The 24,426-nt window shown below is 25.8% G+C and overlaps 1 protein-coding gene across 1 annotated transcript in view; it reads right to left on the reverse strand.

Moving 5' to 3' along the window:
- LOC111618327 (FK506-binding protein 5-like) overlaps nucleotides 1-24,426 on the reverse strand; it is a 94,226-nt gene that overhangs the window by 14,693 nt on the left and 55,107 nt on the right. Inside the window, exons 4-7 of the mRNA XM_023359825.1 lie at nucleotides 9,205-9,355; nucleotides 4,880-5,039; nucleotides 2,091-2,207; nucleotides 1,677-1,751 (exon numbers count right to left, since the gene is read on the reverse strand). Coding sequence (XP_023215593.1) covers nucleotides 1,677-1,751; nucleotides 2,091-2,207; nucleotides 4,880-5,039; nucleotides 9,205-9,355 — 503 coding nt within the window. The remainder of the gene's footprint in view (nucleotides 1-1,676; nucleotides 1,752-2,090; nucleotides 2,208-4,879; nucleotides 5,040-9,204; nucleotides 9,356-24,426) is intronic.

The raw sequence follows: 24,426 nt of genomic DNA on the forward strand, positions 1-24,426 counted from the left end.
AATTTGAAGTATAAGGCATCACTGTACTTATCCATTAATGTTCAGATTCATTTCTATTTATTTAAAAAAGTTTTTAAAATTATGATATTACTAATAATATTAATAATATTCTAATTTATATTTACTTTTATGACACTATTTCAAATATCATTAATCATTAAAATTCACTGAAAACTAGTATTACTTTAGTAAAAAAGTGATTCTCAAACTACAATATAAGAGCCTTTCTAGAGAGCACATAGAAATTATTATTATTATTAGTTACTTTTGAGGACAACCCTACATGTACAGTACAGTACTTGATATTCTAGTATTGATAATATAATATAACATTAGAAACATTTGTGAGTTCTAGTGTTGCCACCAGGCCAGTTTTCACCTGGACAAGTCGGTTTTTAAATTCATGGTCTGGATTAATTATTAATTTTTCCAGGTTTTCATAGAAATTGTGAAATTATGATGAAACAAAATAAATTTATAAAAACTTTTACGAAAAAATAATAACAAATAAAAAACTTTTACAAGCAGCTAGGAGCAACCAAAAATATGCTTTTAAAATGGTAAATAGAAAATAATGTAATATTTATTTTTATGTATTTTTCTCAATTATTTTCATATATTGATAGTTTATTAATATATGTATCCATTACTCATGTTAGTTTTCAAATTTCTATATTTATATTATATATTGTATCAGATACAATGTATATTTTGTTACTTATTATTTATTATTTTTGCAATTAATATAGACATTGGACTGTTATTAATTATTTTTGGATATGCCACATGTGATTATTATATTACTTTAATAATATATCATGAACATGTTTACCTTCTAATAAAAAAAAATATTTATTTCCTACTCGCAATAAAAAAACCGAAATTTTTATTTCTAAGTATAATTTATCATTCTAATTTTAAATTGTTCAGGTTAGCAATTTTGAAAAGGTGGCAAACTAGCAAGTTCTATATTTTATTAATGTTATCATTGTGGTTATGGAGTTATCAAATTTTGACTACATTGTAGTCATTATTTCATCAAACTTTGATTTCTTGTAGTGATACTTGAAGTGTGCAATGCCATAATATTATAAATGCAAAAAACAAACTTTTCAGGAGAGATAAAAAAACACTTTCTAGTGAAGGAATTCATTTCAATTTTACAATTAAATGGTAAAAATACTCACTAGGTTACAAATTCTCTGCAATAATAAAATTAAACTTAAAATGTAAACATAAGCCGTAATGTTTTAAGGATCAAAAGTCATGTGACTTGCACTCTGGTACTTAAAATGTTATGGCTTGCATGTAAATTCAACTTCAAAATACAGCCACTTACAGTGCCACTATCACCACAATATTTTTTGCAGCAGAAAACATTGTGTTTAGAATTAATTTCTTCAATAAAATGTATTTAGAAACAAATGGCATTTACAACATTATAGCATTGCACACTTCACTTATTTCTGTATGCTATTTTACTTTTGTTTGGTTCAAAATATAATTGTGTACTTTCAAAAAACTGTAAGGAAACCTTAGTTTTATTAAAACAAAATACATCCTAAGAAAACTATATATGTATGAAAAGTGTTGAGGACACAATGATTTTTTTTACAAAAAAGAGGAATCTTTTTAAAATGTTTGAAAAATCAGTGCTCTAGAATAAAAATACTTGCCTCTTCATTTTCTAAGCTCTCCATACTAAGAAGACTTCCTGCACTACAAGTATTTAAAGATTTTGTAGATTTCTCCTGAAATTAATTATTATTTTTATTATTTTTTTATAATATAATGCATCATTTTAAATCTCTATTTAAAATTTTAAATATTAAAAATTTAAATTTAAGAACAGAAATAAATTGATAGTAATAATTACTGTATTATTATATACTCTCAATTCTGACTTTTATGTTTTATATAGTTTATTTTACATACATATTCTTATTAAATGAATAATATTTGTAATGTGAATTATTTTTTAAATAAATTTTCAGATGAAAATTTAATTCAAAATAATTCAATATTTTCATATAAGTTATTTCTGATTGCATTTATGTAATTTTTATTTAATAACTATAATGTAGAGAGACCTTTAATCCTTGAGAAAGAACATCTGCTGTAGTTGGGCTAGTACAAGGACTATGCGGAAGCCCTACATCTTCATCATCTGAATCTCTTCGTGCTCTAACTCTAGTAAATAGTTCATCCTACAATATTTGTAAAAGTTTGTTATTTTATAATATCAAATTCTGTAATAATAAATTTAAAAAAACTGGAAATAAATATGAACTACAAAATGTGTTTTTCATTCTAGAACATTAACATTCATATTTAGAATTCTGTTCAAGCTTAAAGACTGCTTAAAACAGTTGAAAACATTTATTAATGTTGTTTTCATGTTAGATATTAAAGATTATTCATATGCTGCTTTTTAATATTTTTTGTTCAATATTATGTGCACATTATTTATTTACATCTATTTTATGTAACTTAAAATGTATACTTAAATTTGTATACTTGTTTAAATGTCACCTAATATCAAGACAAATTAATCAAATAACAATCTTCTAAAAATATTTTTTTAAAATACTAAAAAATGTAAATTTTAAGTTTTGTTTGTTTTTCTTTAGTATTATATATTGACATTTTTATGTGGAAATCTAATGAAAACTCAAAGTGATGATGCAATCTAAAAATATCTATCTTGTAAAAGCAGAATTGGGCATAAGTTTTCCCCAAAAAATCTATATAAAAAAGATGTTGTTTGTATGGAAAAATGGAAGATTATTTCTAATCCTTAAAAACCAGTAAAAATAGTATGATAAGTCAATTAATTTAATAGGATGTGTTTAAATATTGAAATAAATAAAATATTTCAATTTTAGTTAATAAATCGGAGGTGGGACAATTATAACTTACTTATTAGTGAAATTTAATAAGTTTATATTATTTGCATAGATTTTATTTTTTATTCAATTTTTTTCAATTATACATCAAAATACCTCAAGCTTTTAACACCAGATAGCATACAAAAACTATTTTATATTGAAAGAATTGAATTGGATTGGACTTTTAGAATAATCAATCCAACAGATAATTTACCATGGGGTGCCTCATGAGAGAACTTTTTACAGGAAACTAGTGCCTATCTAGTGTTATACATGTGAAGAAACCCAGAAAATTCAACATGGTTGGCTCATTGCTGAAGTCTGAACCCACAACCAACTACCAGTGTTCAGAGATGCTATATATCTGGCCACTAGTGGGTCCTGTATTGAAGGAATTGGAAGAAATGCAATCATACAAATAAACTGTCAATTAAATGCTATTCAAGTTCAAATTCAATTTTTGACTGATTTAATTGCAAGATAAAGCTGGAATGAAAGACTGGGTGTCACTGCACGCATTTAAGTGTCACAAAAAAAATTAGCCAAATCTTTAAATTTACTTGAGTGTGTGTAGCAACCTTAAATGTAAACTCTGCTCTTTCCTTTTTTAAAGAAAAATTCTTATTTTAATTTTCTAGAAAAGTAAGTAAATATAGTAAGACCCCACTTAACGCTGATTCAATATAATGCAGTCTGCTTGTAGCCTAAAAAAAGGCTCAAAATTTATGCCAATTCAAATTAATGCGGCATCTCATTGATTCATATATAATACTATTATTCCCAAACATGAGCCAATCAGCAAAAGGTGGCAATTTGTCGTAGCGCTGTACTTCCCTTAAATATATGTTTGTTATGTGCACTTTTGGAAAAAATATATCATCATGGATGCCATAGGGAATATTGACTTCGCTTGACAAGAATTAACTGGTAAATGCATGAATGGAGTATGGAAGAAGTTATGGCTGAAGATATCCAAGAATTCTCAACGAAAAGAGCCTATTGCTATATTGTTAGATTGACCAAATTGTCAAACTAATCGATACAGAAGGACTAGGAGATGTAGATGAGCAGGATATTGAGGAATTACTGCAGGTTTCTGGTGAGTCTTACCAACGACAACCTTCAAGAACTGACAGAATAAGGAATTTGTGTAGAACTGGAAAATAGAGATTCTGAAAACAAAGAACCCAAAGAATTTCTCTACAGATTTCCTAGTAAAAGTTTGGTAACAATAACCAAAATCATTGATGAAATTGTAGCAAATGATCCAGATTTTGAAAGGAGTGCAAAAGCAAAATGATGCATTTTGGATGCAATCTTCTGCTATTGACATTTGCTTAAGGAAAGAAAAAAGTGACAAATGAAACTTCACGACTTTATTGCAAAAGAACAAGAATTTCAGAAAAGTCAGGACCTTAATCATAAAAAATGAACTTTACATTTCTGTGTGCATATGCTTGTATGTTATTTACCATATATTATTATGCAAATTAATGTAAAAATAACTTAAAATTATAGTAAAATTTGTTTATTTTTGGTCACACATTCTCTTTCCCTATTTACTCTATATTAAAATGACCTTGTTTAACACTGTTTCTCTTAGCGCTTTGTCGTCTAGGAACGCATCCCCCATGTTAAGGGTGGTCTTACTGTATTTTTTTTAATTAGAATTAAAATCAAATTGAGATTTTTAAAAAAGCAAATTTATTGAAATGAATTAGACCAAAACAAATTCGTAAAAAGAGAATTGAAAAGACTGTGATAAATCAAAACTGTGTAAAAACAGAATTAGGTAAATTTGTATTTTATACAATTTTATTAAATTTACATCACTTTTTTACTTTAAAAAATTATGTAAGGAAGAATAGAAGAATATGTTACTCTCATTTGTTTAATTTAACAAATGATCTAAATTAGGTTAATATTAATTAAAAATATAATCACTTCATGACAGAATTTAAGCAAATTTTTATGTTTTTAAATAAACTTGCCCTAAAGCCTTTCATTTCAGTTCTAGGAATTGAAAGTGATGATGTCTGTAATTCTTCTAATTCATCAGGATCCATATTAACAGGGCTATGATCATGAGAAAAGATACTATCATGGGATACACTAAGACCTACTTTATAAGGAGGTGAGTGATCCTGAAATCTGAAAGAAATATATATATAAATTATACAGTCATTTTTTAAATGAAATATCTGAATGATAAACAATATTATGATCAATGACAATGTTTCCAATGCTAAATATAATAACTATAAATTAATTTAATTTTAGAATTAAATGCTATTCAAAAATTCAAGAAAAAATTAATCAAACTAAAATATTTTAACAAAACATTTCTATAGTATATTTTAACAATTAAACTAAGTATTTGATGAGTATTAAAATGAAGTCTGATGGGTTCTCATTTACTGATTTAAGTATGTACAGTACTTGGTCCCTGTGGACAATCTCTAAAAGAACCAAACTGAGTATTTACATTAACATAAAATAACATAAATGCAGTAAAGTTCAAATATATTTAATTTAAAAGTTTTAACTTCATTTTTAATAGTTATGAAAAAGTAAAATTAGTTTGCTCAAATTCACAGTGTTCTTCATAGCATTACTTATATTTAGAGACAATTTATTTACACTTTAAAATTTTATTTGTTATGAAACATTTTTAGATTTCTTAAATTTAAATTATCATCTTGGAAAGTAAAAGATGATTTAAAAATGAATAAATACCAATTTAAAGGAAATAATAAATTAATGCAATTCAAAATCATTCTTAATGATTATCATGATTATCAGTTTGATATGTATACAGTATAAGGAAATTCACAATTTAATAACAATTCAAATAAAACAGTATGAAAAACAGTTTTTATGATGTTTCATTTGCAATTTAATTGTGAATTTCTTCATGTGTTCATTCATTGATATAATATTATTTCATTGAATCTATAAAATTAATCAGTTTTTATCTGAAACATAATCTTGAATATATCAAGTTTAAATGATTATAGTATAGAATGTTATTTAATGTTTTATTTAAAAAAAAATAGTATCAACTCATACCGAAATACTGATAAAAGTATTTATTGTCTTATTGATGATAAACTATTGAATAAACATAACAAAAAGTTGTAAATTATAAAGGTACAGTTGTGAGTAATAAATCGGAGGTGGGACAATTATAACTTACTTATTAGTGAAATTTAATAAGTTTATATTATTTGCATAGATTTTATTTTTTATTCAATTTTTTTCAATTATACATCAAAATACCTCAAGCTTTTAACACCAGATAGCATACAAAAACTATTTTATATTGAAAGAATTGAATTGGATTGGACTTTTAGAATAATCAATCCAACAGATAATTTACCATGGGGTGCCTCATGAGAGAACTTTTTACAGGAAACTAGTGCCTATCTAGTGTTATACATGTGAAGAAACCCAGAAAATTCAACATGGTTGGCTCATTGCTGAAGTCTGAACCCACAACCAACTACCAGTGTTCAGAGATGCTATATATCTGGCCACTAGTGGGTCCTGTATTGAAGGAATTGGAAGAAATGCAATCATACAAATAAACTGTCAATTAAATGCTATTCAAGTTCAAATTCAATTTTTGACTGATTTAATTGCAAGATAAAGCTGGAATGAAAGACTGGGTGTCACTGCACGCATTTAAGTGTCACAAAAAAAATTAGCCAAATCTTTAAATTTACTTGAGTGTGTGTAGCAACCTTAAATGTAAACTCTGCTCTTTCCTTTTTTAAAGAAAAATTCTTATTTTAATTTTCTAGAAAAGTAAGTAAATATAGTAAGACCCCACTTAACGCTGATTCAATATAATGCAGTCTGCTTGTAGCCTAAAAAAAGGCTCAAAATTTATGCCAATTCAAATTAATGCGGCATCTCATTGATTCATATATAATACTATTATTCCCAAACATGAGCCAATCAGCAAAAGGTGGCAATTTGTCGTAGCGCTGTACTTCCCTTAAATATATGTTTGTTATGTGCACTTTTGGAAAAAATATATCATCATGGATGCCATAGGGAATATTGACTTCGCTTGACAAGAATTAACTGGTAAATGCATGAATGGAGTATGGAAGAAGTTATGGCTGAAGATATCCAAGAATTCTCAACGAAAAGAGCCTATTGCTATATTGTTAGATTGACCAAATTGTCAAACTAATCGATACAGAAGGACTAGGAGATGTAGATGAGCAGGATATTGAGGAATTACTGCAGGTTTCTGGTGAGTCTTACCAACGACAACCTTCAAGAACTGACAGAATAAGGAATTTGTGTAGAACTGGAAAATAGAGATTCTGAAAACAAAGAACCCAAAGAATTTCTCTACAGATTTCCTAGTAAAAGTTTGGTAACAATAACCAAAATCATTGATGAAATTGTAGCAAATGATCCAGATTTTGAAAGGAGTGCAAAAGCAAAATGATGCATTTTGGATGCAATCTTCTGCTATTGACATTNGGACAAACCTATATTTTATTCTATGGAAAAAGATTTGAAAGCCCTAAATTTTATAGTAGATTTAGTTATAAAACAAGATTTCTGAATAGAAATTACTATAAAATTATATGATTCAATTCATCAAAAATTTACAAAGAAAAATAAGAGTGAATAACTATATAGTAGTAATGTATGAAAGAAGTTAAAGTAACAAGTGCAAAAATAGAAAAAAAAACTGTGTAAATAATGAAAAAAATTATAGAACAAAGATTGTCTATAAGATATTGCATTTATAATGAAAAAGAAAAGAAAAATGTTTTAAAAATCAAAAATTTACATGTTTTCTTTGGTACTTGAAAAACATTAAAAGAAAGAATATAAGAATTTTATGCAGATATAGATAGAATTGAATAGTAATATAGAGAATTAAATAGGATTAAATTAATACTTTGAATGAAGAAAAAATATGTATTGCTAATAGAAATAGTAAAGACATGTATTTTGAAATATAAAGATAAATCAATTAACATTAAATTAAAAATCCTCATTAGAATTTTGATTACAGTTAATGAAAGCACTTTAATAATAAAAAGAAACATAAAATTCAACATAATTTGGCTTATCTGAAAAAATAAATTTAAATATAATTACTATTACAGTAAAAATTTATGAAATTTGAAAACAATATATAAGCAAATTATTTATTTGTGTAAATATTGAAGTCTTAGAAATAGTTAATGTTTTTTTAAAAACATACTCCTCACTCAAAACATTGCTTTTTCTAATAATGTTACAAAAATAATCTGATTTCAAAAAACAATTTAAAGAATTTTTTTAACTTAATGCATTTTCAAAGCATTTTTCTAATTTAGATATAAAATTCATTAAAAAATGATACATAATAATTACAATAATAAGAAATTTGTAATTGTATTGATATTATAATGTTATTTAAATTTCAATAATTACCTATTTTCATCATTTGGTATATATTGTAATTCACTAGTTGACCAAGATTTTTTTGAGCTTTCTTGTACTTCTTCAGTTCCTTGTCGTTTTATTCGACGACAGAAAATTTTTCGAACTACCTTAAATGGATGAAATCTTTTCCACCTTGTTTCTGTTTAAAAAAAATAAAACTATGTTTTAATTTTTACAAATTAGAAAACAGGGATTAAGGAAATACAGTGGAACCCCAGTTAACGAACATCCTGGTTAACGACCAAATCGGTTAATGAACTTTTATTTTGCAAAAATTTTGTCTCGGATAACGAAAAATTCGGATAACGAACATAACGGTATTTTGTGTCAAATTTTAGCTGGTGTTAGGCATGCACGAGTTAAGCATTGCTTTTCCGAGTGTTNTATTTTGAAATATAAAGATAAATCAATTAACATTAAATTAAAAATCCTCATTAGAATTTTGATTACAGTTAATGAAAGCACTTTAATAATAAAAAGAAACATAAAATTCAACATAATTTGGCTTATCTGAAAAAATAAATTTAAATATAATTACTATTACAGTAAAAATTTATGAAATTTGAAAACAATATATAAGCAAATTATTTATTTGTGTAAATATTGAAGTCTTAGAAATAGTTAATGTTTTTTTAAAAACATACTCCTCACTCAAAACATTGCTTTTTCTAATAATGTTACAAAAATAATCTGATTTCAAAAAACAATTTAAAGAATTTTTTTAACTTAATGCATTTTCAAAGCATTTTTCTAATTTAGATATAAAATTCATTAAAAAATGATACATAATAATTACAATAATAAGAAATTTGTAATTGTATTGATATTATAATGTTATTTAAATTTCAATAATTACCTATTTTCATCATTTGGTATATATTGTAATTCACTAGTTGACCAAGATTTTTTTGAGCTTTCTTGTACTTCTTCAGTTCCTTGTCGTTTTATTCGACGACAGAAAATTTTTCGAACTACCTTAAATGGATGAAATCTTTTCCACCTTGTTTCTGTTTAAAAAAAATAAAACTATGTTTTAATTTTTACAAATTAGAAAACAGGGATTAAGGAAATACAGTGGAACCCCAGTTAACGAACATCCTGGTTAACGACCAAATCGGTTAATGAACTTTTATTTTGCAAAAATTTTGTCTCGGATAACGAAAAATTCGGATAACGAACATAACGGTATTTTGTGTCAAATTTTAGCTGGTGTTAGGCATGCACGAGTTAAGCATTGCTTTTCCGAGTGTTTGTGCTATACTTCTTTTTTCAGTTTCGTGATTTATATATTTAATCAATATGGCATCAGAGAAAGAAAAAAAGTCATAGTGGCAATAGAAAACGACAACGCGCTATCGCATTTCAGAAAGATTTTGCTTAAAAGAGTAAGACAATCAACTTTAGATCAATTTCTTGTTCCTTACAGAAAGAGTTTGTTTCTTTATTAAGTTATGGCAACACAACACTTGGGCGATCTGACTAGAGGGAATGCCTTCTGGGAGGTGTTTTGAAGGGAAACTGGCCCCTATTTAGGCGTTACAGACGTAGAGAAATCCCGGAAAACTCCACGTGGCCAACCCGTCTGAGCAAGGTGCAAACCCACAAATGAACTCTCCATGTTCAAGGTATGAAGACCACTTAGCCACTGATGGTTTTTTTTTTTTACTGAAAGAGACTTCGACTCGAAGAATCTTCCATGAAGTGCTACCCGTTATTTTTTTGGAGGGATTTCCCTTCTAAGCATTAAGGTTCGTATATCTCCACTTTTCTGCCACCAACTACAACAAACGAAGGTATGTACAGTACAGTGCTGTTTTATTAAACAAAGTTTACATGTTTGTTGCTGTAATGATAGATACTACATTTTCCTACATTTTCATCAAAGAAAATTACTGTATATTAAAAATAAAATGACAAAAATTTCGGAGACTAGAACGGATTAATTGAATTTGCATTAATTTCTACGGGAAAAATTGCTTCGGTTAACGAACGGAGTCGCGGAACAGATTAAATTCATTAACCGAAGTTCCACTGTATTTAAATTGATTTTTCAAAACTGAAATTGGTATAAAATAAAATTTATAAACTAAGAATATTGGAATAAATTATAATCATATACCATATTATTTTGTAAAAATTGTAATAAGTACAATATACCAACAAATAAATAATAATAAAAAATATATAATTTATTTTGTAATACAAAATCAAATAACTTATTATAATGCCAAATCAAACTGCATATCATCAGATAAAATGTTACCATAATTTTATCTGAAAATTAACAATTTTATTTTCAAAATATTATATTTTCTTCATTATTCAATTAACACTTGCTTTGAAAATAAAACTGATAATCTGAAATCTCCAAAAATTAGTTTGGTTTTACACTTATCATTTTAATTTGTATTAAAATGATGCTAATAATAAATAAAAAGTTATCACAAAATTTACATATTGTATGAATATTGATATATTAACAAATCTAGTGTGAAAATGGAACAAATACACAATTAAAGATTAAAAATTATATCTTTACCACTGTGTTGCTGTCTGAAAATTTCAAATTATATATCCTATATACTTTATTATATTAAATTGTATAACCTACATGATTTAACTTTATGCAATATCTGCTTACAGTTAAATCAAAATAATGAGAATGACTTAAAATTATGACATAGTTGTAAAGAATGTTAATTCTCCTAATAGCATCACTTGTCTGTGAAGACTTGCAACATCTAGCAATGAGAATTTTTTCTTTACTGTAATAGATAATTTGCATAAATATTCAAGTTAGCTTCATTTTCTAGCAGTTTGTTGTTTAATTTCATGCATGTACTGTACTGTACTTTCTTAATGTTATGTTATGCCTTCATTGTTATACAATTTTTAAATTATTCAATCCTATTAATTTTTGTTAGTCATCTTATAGTTACAAACTATTGCTCATCAATATTAATTACATCAATAAATATATTTTATTTTTGTGCTTTTGAATTCAACTTATCTCTTTCTAATTGTCTCTGGGGTTGTGGATGTTAAAATTCAATTAGCTTATAATATTTCATAATGATGTGAACTACAACAAGAATTATAACCACCAAAACTTATAGGACATTTATTAAACTTATAAATTTGAATTTAATTATTTGATAATTAATCATATAGAATAGTTTTTCCATATGGTAGTTTTTGACACATGTTTAATATAAATATAAATCAAATCATAAACCAGTTGGTAAAAGATAATAATGCAGAATAAATGTTTATGTTCTAGTCATGCAATATGATAATGAGGAGAGTTTAATAAACATCTGGTTCAAAGATATGTTATATATCACTTTCTAGTCGTACAGATAAAGCCTATTTTGTTAAGTAAATACATCCTACAAAATGTGTATGATGAAATCAAGCTAATGATATGATGATAGTTTCTTAATACTGTACAGTATGTTAAGATTCCTTATTTTATTATAAATAATAAAAATGCATGATTATAATTGCTATAATTTCCTGCAAATAACTATGGGCTATCTGTGTTTTAAAGTTGATTTGAAAGAAGGTAATGCTATGCATTGCTATGGATCATTTGTTGGTTTTAAACTGTAATTATGATCTCATCTAACAGCTTTTTATTCGTCTAAATTTACTAAGCACATTTTTAAAAATTGCAAAAAATTGTTTTTCTAACAAAATTGAAACTAATGATAACATCATTAGTATTTTAATTTATTTGTTTTATTTTTTAAACCATGCAATATAGAAATCCATTTCATATTAAATTAAATAACATTGACATACAAATTAAATTACTACTAAGTCTCTTTAAATTCAATGAATCCTGGCATCAATTATATATACAGTAGAACGTCAATTTTCCGAAAGTCAATCATCCGAAAGAATTCCAGTCGGCAAATTTAAATTTTCGCCAATGCTGTGGCGCTTCAATCTTTGGCATGTCTTGGGTTACTCAAATATTTTACGTTTTTGATACTAAATTAACATCTGAAGTATAATTTTTTATAGTTTTTATATTTTTCAATATATTTATTTTGTTTGTACAAAAGAAAAAAATAATTTTTAACGACCCAATAGTCTTTGTTAGGCTTAACATCGACGAAAATTCAACGCGAAGCGACACGCAACGGAGAAAAATTTTGACATCGGATATATTAAACAATTTTTTCGTACGTAAATCAGTTATCCAAAATATCAGTTATCCGGACAACCCTAGTCCCCAATTGATTCGGAAAATCGACGCTCTACTATATATATAAATAACTGACAATATGGTGCCAGCACCATTTACTGAGGACAACATGTCATAAGAAAATCCTAGCACATATACAGTGGAACCCCGATTAACGAACGTCCTGGTTAACGACCAAATCGGTTAACGAACTTTTATTTTGCAAAAATTTTGTCTCGGATAACGAACAAAATTCGGATAACGAACGTAACGGTATTTTGTGTCAAATTTTAGTTGTGTTAGGCACGTGTGAGTTAAGCATTGCTTTTCCGAGTGTTTGTACTATACTTCTTTTTTCAGTTTTGTGATTTATATATTTAATCAATATGGCATCCAAAAAAGAAAAAAGTCATAGTAGCAATAGAAAACGACAACGCGCTATCGCATTTGAGAAAAATTTTGATTAAAAGAATAAGACAATCAACTTTAGATCAATTTCTTGTTCCTTACGGAAAGAGTTGGTTAAGTTATGGCAACGCAACACTTGGGCGATTTTCCTAGGGGGAATGCCTTCTGGGAGGTGGTTTTAAGGAAAACTGGCCCCTATTTAGGCGTTACAGACGTGGAGAAATCCCGGAAAACTCCATGTGGTCAGCCCATCTGAGCAAGATGCGAACCCATGAACGAACTCCCCGTGTTCAAGGTACGAAGACCACTTAGCCATTGGTGGTTTTTTTTTTACCGAAAGAGACTTCGACTCGAAGAATCTTCCGATGAAGTGCTACCCGTTATTTTTTTTGGAGGGGATTCCCCTTCTAAGCATTAAGGTTCGTATATCTCCACTTTTCTGCCACCAACTACAACAAACGAAGGTATGTACAGTGCTGTTTTATTAAACAAAGTTTACGTGTTTGTTGCTGTAATAATAGATACTACGTTTTCCTACATTTTCATCAAAGAAAATTACTGTATATTACAAATTAAATCACAAAAATTTCGGAGACTAGAACGGATTAATTGCATTTGCATTAATTTCTATGGGAAAAATTGCTTCGGTTAATGAACAATTCAGTTAACGAACGGAGTCGCGGAACAGATTAAGTTCGTTAACCGGGATTCCACTGTATATATATGTATATATATATTTATTTACTTATTATGCTATGGAGTATGGAGATGCTATGGAGATTTTTGTTAGCTGAACTATCCTTAGATTTCTCAGCTGATTTGAAGGAATTAGCTGCCAATAGTTTATTACAGTACTATTATTTAGTTTGATTATTAGCAATTTAAATCATTTGATATAGTAATATTCTTATGACATGTTGTCCTCAGTAAATGGTGCTAGGATTTTCATTCTTGGGTGGAAGTGGGATGAAACATTGTTTTACATGGGAAAGTGTTAAATGCACATTTTACCATCAAACAAACTAATTTTTAAAATGTAGAATTGATTTTCAGTAAGATATACAAGCAGAAAAACATTCAGTGAAAATGTATAATTATTTGGTAAAAAATAAATTTGTATTTAAAGAAATCCCCTAATAATGGTCAATATAGGAAAACTTGAATAAATTATTTCAATGTGGTTAAGGAGATTTTAGGGTGGATGCCAACCCACTCTTGCACTGTCCATGCATGCACTGTGTTAAATATTATTAATAAATTAGTTAATAATGAAGAGAAAATGTTAGTTCATACAAATAAAACTATTGCATTACAGTATTAAATTTTATTCTTTTAATAATTTTTTTTAACATTACAATTAATCAAAAGTATTTGAAAAATATTAAATGAAATCTATAAAATTTGTAATGTAATAACAGTTTTAGTAAACTGTTAAAAAATAAAAATGATTATAATACTAAATCATATATAATAAAAACAATGCATCATTACATTAGAAAATCTTGTAATTTTAGTTAATTCAATCAAACAATGGCATTTCAGATTCAGTAAACAAAATTATAAGCATAATTTGATATTGTATTATTTAAAGCAGCGGTCCCCAACCTTTTTATCGCCACGGACCGGTCAACGTTTGATAACTTTATCGCGGCCCACTGAGGGGAGACGTTGATTGTTCATATTTTAGATTGATTTAATTTAATAATTTTAATTTAACTGTATTTAAACATATTTGCCTTCAAAATAAAATACAATTACACCAAAAAATGAATATAATGTGATTTAACATTTTAACTGACTAGAACGCTAATTCAATGAGAACCCTGAGCTTATTTCCTTGCAACGAGACAGTTCCATCTGGGGGTAATAGGAGACAATGACACCCGAAGTGTGTTTCTTATGTCCAGTTTATTCCGTTGTTCTGTCGTCTATTAAAAGTCGCACAAACCCGAGACAAATACACCATAGTAAATAAAATGGAAATAAGTTAATGTTCCTTGGGCAGCCCGGTACCATTTGATCCACGGACCGGCACCGGCCTGGGGGTTGGGGACCACTGATTTAAAGGATAAACTACATATTTCATAAATATTAATTTAGAATCTATGAGAAATTTTTCATTTTATTCACTTTATTAATTTTTAATGTTATTCTAATTCTATGTATTGATTATCAAAAAGAGAACAAAATATCAATGCAATTCTAATGTATGAAACTACTGTGTAATAAACTACAAGTAGTTTAATAAAGTAAACAAAAATGCTTTGTTTAATTTATATATTTCACAATATGCATTAATATTTTAATATTGTTCTCTTCTATGTTCTGATAAATAATGTTTTGTTTATCAGCTTAAAATATGAGAAATTGTGCATTAAAAAAAATATTGAATTTTGCAAAAATATAAATGCAAAAACATTAAAACATTTTGTGTTAAATTTTTGAAATATTATGTTGATTTGATGGACTTAATAAAATTATTAAAAAAATGACAAAGTTTTAATAAGTTATAGGTCATGCATTTTCTGACATTTTTTTAAGTAAGTTAATTTGAAATAGTTTAAGTTGTAAATTCTATCTATTTAAAGATTTACTTTAATAGTATCATTCAGATTAAAATTAGTTTTTAAAAATTTATTATGTTGAGAAATTTGTTATACATGTTTGTTTTTAAATTACAATTTCATCCATTCTTTTTTCTCAGAAAGATTTAAGTTTGAATTTGTTTATCAACATGAGGTAAAAACATTTTCAATAAATTTGTTTTATATTGCTTAATTATATATTTGGTTGGTGTGTAGCTATATTATATATCGGGTTTAGTGATGTTTGTTTAATTATATAATTAAAATATAATGGTCTATGCATAGGTACATTACATATTTATACAATAGCAGGCATGGTTAACCTATGATCCTCTGTCACTTTTTCTATGGTTCACATAATATCAAGATCCTTAAACATATTTAGTCTTAAGTAATTTAAAATTAGTCCACATATCCAGTGAACAAAAATAATAAGGCTATAAGCAATAAATTTGAAAATTAGTTATTCATAGTATTCAATATAATAAACATCTTACAGCCCGATGAGTATATATTCATATTTCCTTTATAAATTAGAAGATTTGGCAATTTGTGCAAATTACTAGTTGTAATTATTGAGTTTAATTAATCAAATTGCAAGATTTTCCCAAATATTGAAAAATCAGTCAAAATGTTGCAGTTTCAAAGTTCTATTTTTTCATAAATAATTCATGTATAGTTTTAAATGAATAAAATTACATTTTAAAGTATATAAATAAATAAAATTTCATTCATAAGATATATGCACTATAGATACATCACATCAACATATTTTTTATTTAAAAAAGAGAAAATTGCCATAATTTGTATTAAAATTATTTAAAATCATTGATAAACATTCATTAATGTTATAATAAATCATAATGTCTCTGAAAACAAATGCAACATCAATACAAAAAAATTTTAATTTTGATAAGCAGAAAAACAACGTACAGAACAGGTTTTTAAAGGAAATACAGAAATGTTACACTGGGTCATATAATTGCATTTTTCTGTAAGCTACATTCTAATTGTTATTTGTTCATAAATACTTTTTAAAAATTCAATTTATTCTTGTTTATTTATTGAGAATAGTTTAGTATAATGTATTTAATATACTACTAATATTTATAAATTAATGATAACAATAAATTGCAATAAAGATTAAATATACAATTTTAAAAGAATTTTTTGCAAATACAGTATTTTAGAGCATAAAAAAGTAATACTTTTATGTTAATATAAGAAATATTAAGTAAATTGCAGGTTTTGCAAAATATTAAATACCGGTTTATTATTGATGCTATAATAAATTTTATTTATTTATCTTTAAAAGATAGTGTATTTATAATATAACTTGAAACTATAGAGTTCAAACAAAATTATATATTTGCTAGCAACCACTGTTTATATTTCATCAACATTTTGTAAATATTTAAAAAAATAAATTCTTGTTCAATCTATATAATGAAAAATTTTATTTTCTTTTAATCTTAAGTTCTTTTTGATAATCTAATTTATTTTAATGCTAAATCTTGGAATCATTAGTTTTTTTTAGTGTTAAATCTTGGAAGTATTTCCAAGATTTAACACTAAAAGAGCTGAGAGGACATTTTTGTTCCCATGTAATGTATGATCAATACAGTTCATTCAAATTAAAAATGTCACATTGATATTTAGATATGACAATTTATATAACTTTTTTTGTTTAAAGAAGAAAAAAAATACATAATTTTTATACAGTCATGTATCATAACTTTTCATGTGTGAACATTATTTTGTAAATCTATAATTATTATGAATATATTAATTATAAACAGTACTTTTGTAGATTATTTATATAATTATATGAAAAATGTTCATTTAAATCATTGAACTAGAAATTTAATGCTGTATGTGTTTGAACATACTTGCAATTTCTGACTCACTATTTGAGTTGTAACCTGTAAGTGGGCAAATTGAGATGAATGTGACAATAAGCAAATTAGAACTAGCTTCTTCCTATCAAACAGAATTCTGCAACCTGAAGTATCAAAAACAAGGATGTGAAGAGAAAAAACCATAATCAACTGTTGAATCAATACAAATGTCAAGGAAAGGAATAATGTAAAAGAATTCAGTAACAAGTTGCATAACTTTCCTGCAAAAAGTTAAAATTCTTTGTGGTGTCATCTGCTATAGAAAGTTTTTAAATAAAATCTCATATTACTGTATTTACTCGCATATAAGATGAGGTTTTTATTCATTTATCACAGCTTCAAATTCCTAGGTTGTCCTATACGTGCGAGCAAAAGATTCCTTGCATTTTTGCAAATAATTTTTGTGAACTGTGTATTTGCATTTTTTACTGGATGCTTACCCTCTTATATTTAAAAATATAAGTATTTTATCTGGGTTGTTTGAATCATTCTTGTATATTGTCAGGAGTAAAGATGAATAGCAATAGGAAAAGCAAAACTTTTGAATTGAATTCCAGATTGAAATTCCAAAATCACACAGAAGCACAATATAAGTTTTTAATCCATTCCCATGTGAAAACAGATGATTATTTAAAAATCAGAATTCAGAGAACCTCATGAACAAATTATGTTGTTGATTTTACAAAATTTTTCCTTAAAGTTTAAAATGCCAGTAATTTTTGTGGACAATGTGTGCATTTACATTCATTTGATATTTTACTTGTGATTAAACAAAATAAAATTAAAATTGTATTAATAAATCTAATTTTCTTTATTTTGATCTTTAAAGTCACACCTCATCCTATATGCAAGGTTCATATTATATGTGAGTAAATACAGTAATTATTATAAAATGGCAAAAAGTTTAATTTTGAGGGTAGAGAAGAGTTTTATAAAAAATTATAAATGCTAATAACAAATGAAATCTTCATTAATTAAGTCTGACCCTACTTGAGATATGACACATGACTATCCCCCTTGAGATTTAACCACAAAAATTTAATAGCATCAATTCCCCTAATACTCAAACCTCCCTGAAAAATTTCAGAAATCTCCAACAAAAAGGCATAGGAATTAAACTTCAAAATCTGTGAAAAAAAATCTTGCCATACAAACACAAACACCCATACATACAGAAAAATCCCTGATTGTTTTTGCATTTCAACACTGTAGTTTGTGTCAACAGTTTCAGCTGAAAAACATTAAAATATAATGTGTTGCAAATATTTCACATTATATTTTACATAAGTTTTTACATATAACAAAAACAAATTATATTTATTATAGTGTCATACAACTGAACCGTTCAGGTTATATCATCTTTATATCTTTTATGTATGTTCTTCTTATAATAATAATAATAATAAATAACAACAACAACAGTAATAAATTATGAAAATAAACATTAAAATATTTGACTGTTATAAAATTTATATTTTTAACCAGTCAATACAAATTAAAATGAATAAAATTACATTAAATTTAAATAGAAGCATTATTAGTAATGATAAAATAACTTTTATGTAACTGTTTAATTAATAAAGCAAACATATATTGAATTTTTCAGAGGAACAAGTGTCCCTTTGGCCATTCTAGGGTGGATGTTCTAGTGTTTATATTTCAAAATGAATAATATAATAATATTTTTATTTTTATAAATTTGAAGATTTCCAAGATAAATTCTAATATTTTCATGGTTATGAGACTAAATTTTCAACTTTTAGCATTTTCCATCAATTAAACATAGATTTTTATAGAAACATGTTCTAATATTTCATCCACATCAACTTTTTGGTTTTTTTAAAAGACTTTCTTAAATTAGAATTTAAGAATTTAGAAAGAATTTCAATAGTTGATTTATTTGGTATTACATATTTATTAAGAATTTATTAAAATTTTTCAGTGTAGTAATTAAAATAAACAATGTTTTTCAAATTATAAAAACTCCAAATTGTATTTTCATATTTTTTAATTTTGATGTTTAGAAATTAAAACTTTATAATTTCAAAATCCTATTTGTTTAACTTTAAAAGAATTAATGTTTTTTAAATATTATATTTATATATAAAAAAATTTTATAGCATAAATATTTCATAAAGAATTTATATTTATATCTACTAATCAATTTGTTCCTTAGGAGATTAGAAATTAATTAAAATTTAATAGTTTTCAAGACCATAAATATTTTAAAGTGAGAATTAAAATTCTGCTACATTGATTCAAAGGTATTACCTTTTATGGATTCTAAATCTTCTGTGTAATTCTATTCACTTGATCAGCTTCTCAATAATTTTGGGGTTATAGAAATCTCAAAATCTAGATCTTTGTTTAGTTTAAGTTATAATAAAAGAAAGCTAATTACCAAGTTTAGTCCAACTTCTTTTAATTTCAAAGGCATTACATTAAACTTTAAAACACTTTTTAAAATACATAATACTTACTACTGAATTAGTACTTGCATGGATGACTTTTTTTGGATGAAGTGCATTTCTATATATTTTCTTATTGAAAAAAAAACACTTGTAATTTGTTCTAATTAGGTTTAGTAATTATTATTCTTATTTCACTTATATAGTTGTATGCTTATAAGGACTTCTCTCATTGACTACCATCACTTAAAATTTGTTCTGTTCTATATATAACAGTTTAGAAAGTGAAGCTTGTTTTGTATGCTCTATTAGTCTTGCGTAACTTAAGGAGTCTGAATTTGGTCTTAAAAAGCTGAAGAAGATTGCAAAAGTATAAAAATTTCTTAAAATGATTGAAGATTAATTTTTATTAGATCTGTTACAAATGAAACATAGGAATAAATCGATATTTAAAAACTTTTTTATTCATAAAATTACTAGCTGTAATATTGATTATACAGCTAGTAATTAGTATCTGTATACTTAAAATAGATATATAAACACTCAGATGCAAAACTTAAATATTATACACTGTATACATCAAGTTATTATAATATTCAGTACATAAGGTGTGTTGCAAAAATATAAGGCCACCTAATTTTTTTGAATAGTAAATTTATATTACACTTAAACAAAAAATTAGTGACAAGAATAAATGTAGATTAAAAGAATTACCTATTTTATTTTCAATCAAAAATAAAAATGAAAATATAAAATTTTTATTCAAAAATAATGGTGTTGCAAAAATATAAGGCCAGTAGCATTTAATAGCAAGTGAAATTACCATTTTTCAAAATAACTTTGTAAACCCTATCTTAAATAGAGTTGACAAGATTTTGCAGCATATTTAAATCAATTTTTTCTTATGCAATTAGAATTGCAGCTTTGAATTGCTCAATATTGTGGTATTGTTTTCTCCTGCATACATATCTTTAGCTATTAGATTCCATAGATTTTCTGTGTGATTCAAATCATGGGAATAGGGAGGTCAATCCATGACATGAATGCAATTATCCATTAACCATTGGTAAGTGAAGTTTGCAGTGTAAATTAGTGCATTATCTTGTTGCAATTGCAAGAATGGGCCACCTTTTTTTCTCCAAATGGCAGAAGATATATATCCAAGAGATTATGATGCCCAACTGCTTTCATTCAGCTATTTAGAATGCTACATTGATTTTTCCAGACCATCCAAAACCTGCCCAGATCATGACCCATTCCCTTCCTTGCTAACACTTAGTAAAGTGAAACTCCTATCTCCTAAGATGTGCCAATAAAATTGCCAACTGTCAGGATCATCCAAATTGAATTTTTTTTATCAGTCCAAATAGCTACATCATTTTGAAGTCCATAATATTTTATCTTTGGCCCATATCAGTCATTTTTGTTGGTGGTGGTGTTTTAGATATGGTGCTGCTTTTCTAGTTTTATATACTAGATGTTTTGTTGATTTTACCATCTGGGAAAGTATGGATTTGGGAACTTTAGCATCCAGCCTTTGTGCTATTTCACCAAATGATGTTCCTGCTGTCATTATTTCCCAGATAACTGCTGATTTCTGATTTCTTGTCAACTTAGAAGGCCATCTTATTTGTTTTTCTTTCTATATCACACACTAAGTTTAATATAATTTGCTACAACACAACAAGATCTCTTCAACTACTTTGTGATAGTTCTAGAAAAACTTCCAGCCTGATTTAGTACACTAATTAGACCACACTCAAAGGCAGTTTAAGACTTAAGTAATTTTAGCAATGGGTGGAAATATCACAACAATTAATGGTGATATAAATTCAATTATGTCTCTATTTGCATTTACAGTGTTCTGCCATCTCTTTATAATTATTAAATTATAAGTAATAGTGATTTTTCTTTTGATAAATCATTCAAATATGTTACTGGCCTTATATTTTTCCAATTCTATTATTTTTGATTTTTGAATTACAAATTTATATTTTTATTTTTGATTGTAAATACTATAAGTAATTCTTTTACATCTACAATTATTCTATCACTAGTTTTTTGTTTACATGCATGCTCCCACATGGTAGTGACTGACTGGACCCTAGTCAGGGAGCCTGAATTCATGGGAGCCCAGTATGAAGATGGCCAGCTTGTATTTTTGACAGTTTTCGGTACTGAAAAAAGTGCAATTGGAATTCTGAGTGCGATTTATGATAAAATACTTCAGGGTTTATTTGCCGATATTAGTCTCTCAATTAAACTGTTTTGTACAGTGCCAGTAACTGTTTCTTCAGCTGAAAGGTCTTTCAGTAAACTGGCAAATTCACTGAATATGTGGCAAAGAAACTCAACTGGTCAGGAGCAACTAACTAACCTAGCAATTTTGTGCATTGAAAATGATTTAGCTAAACAAATTTTGGTGATGTGATTGAAAAATTTGCTTCAGCAAAAGCCAGAAAATTTACTGTGAAATAATTTAATTGATAGTTTTTTGGGTTTTGTCTTGTTGATGTGCTTTGTTTTTCAATTTCTGTCATTCTTTTAGTTCGTGTGTTGGTTCCTATTTTGTTTTTGTTTTTAATGTCATGTTTGTCATTGTAAAATTTGTCGGTGTAATTCCTCTATTGTCTCTAATAAATCTAATCTATGTTTTTGTAAATGCGTGCTTAGTTTGTGAATGAAAATAATGTTTTTATATACCATAATATATTATAATTCATACAACAAATAGAGAGAGAGAGAGAGAGAATTTGAGTAGAGAAAATTAACACAGTAAAGATGAGAGTGGAATAGAAGGATGAAAGATACACTTTTTTGAATTTGTACTTTTGCAGCAATCATATTTTAACTATATGATATACTGTATATGAATTAGTTACAGTAAAACAATATAAAAATTTCTAAATAGGTACTTCAACTTTATAATTTTGTAATAATAATAAAGGGGGCTTTTATAATATTGTTGATTTAAAAAAATTTATTCCATAAATCATTTTATAATTTTTTAATTAAATGCTTCCTTTCTATTTGAAGTTGAAGGCAACACATAACATAAAAAGCTTTTAAATATGCTAGAAAGATTACATTGCTTTATTTTAGATACAGCAATTAATTCAATGAATAGTGTCAATCAATTGCCTTTTAAAGTTATATTCATTGTATGTTGTTAATGATTTTATTTATAAATATTGTTTAATATATATAATATTTACAATTAAATTTTAAAAATCTAAATATGGAATTAAAAGATCTGAACATTTAAGTTAAAATTGGATAATTTCTGCAATTATTGTCTGAATTTCATTTTTTTTAAATAGTAAAATATAAATAAAGTTTGAGGCTTATTTAATAGATATTTAATTAAAGAAATTCATATAATCAAAGATCATCTTTTTGATCATTTAAATTTGTTTTTTTTTTTACTTGTTACATATTATTCTTTAATTTATTATACTTTGAATAATTGAAAAGTGAATTTCTTTAAGTTTGTAAATCTTAATAGTAAAAGTTTAATAAATTGTAAGATTTATATCAGATTCCTAAAATATGACAAACTATCATTATGGTAAGCATAGTTTATGGATTTTTCGGCAATTTGAAATTTTATGAGCTGTCCATATCATAACTGAATGATAGATAAATCATAAAAGCTACATATTATCTGTTATGTAATAGTCCTACAAAATATTTAAATATAAAGATATATATTATAATTTTAGTCAAAACGTATAAAATTTATGTAATTAATTTTATTATATAAAATCATAAATTTAAAATTTTTTGAAAAAAAATTTTAGAATTGATCTCAACTGGAAAAATTAAATTTGGGTTATTAAAATGTAATGTATAACATAAGATAAATTTTAATATAACAATAAATGGAACAAAAAAGAAAAAACACTGTAAAAATATTAACTAATAATCATTATAAAATATTGGATTTGTCTATTACATTTGTGAATTAGATTTCTTTAATTCTCTTAAATTATAAAAGACTTTTATTAATTTAATCTTTGATTTATAACTTGCAATAAAAATTATATTAATTAATACAATTTTAATTAATATTGGTAATAATAAATTCTAAATTTGATTTACAGTTTGATCTTTTGATTTTTATTATTATTACAACTACTTTTATTAAGTTTAACCAAATACATAGTTAAAATTTTATAGATATATCAACAAATCAATATTTTTAATCTAAATAATTCACATCTTAAACTTTTCAAATAAAATTTCCTTATTTTTGATAAAAAAAATAAAATAAGGAGAAGTATAATTTAAAATTGTTAAATCATGTAAATAACTTATATTACAAAAACTTTTTAATAACAAAAATAAGAACATATTGCAACAATATTTACATTAAAATATTTTTATTTCTCTTACCAAGCAGTGGTAGTAGATATCCAATAAATAAGCCAATTAAAGAAGACATAACAAGAATAAGATATATCAGAAGATTAGATAATTATCAATATTTCTATCATAGACTATATAAGATAATAATAATAAAAGATTATTTTATATATTTAAATATATTTTTTATGTAAAAGATGAATTATTTCATTCAGCTATTTA

This window comes from Centruroides sculpturatus, unplaced genomic scaffold, assembly GCF_000671375.1.
Source record: "Centruroides sculpturatus isolate CEXI.00-Female unplaced genomic scaffold, Cexi_2.0 scaffold92, whole genome shotgun sequence".
Classification (NCBI taxonomy): Eukaryota; Metazoa; Arthropoda; class Arachnida; order Scorpiones; family Buthidae; genus Centruroides; species Centruroides sculpturatus.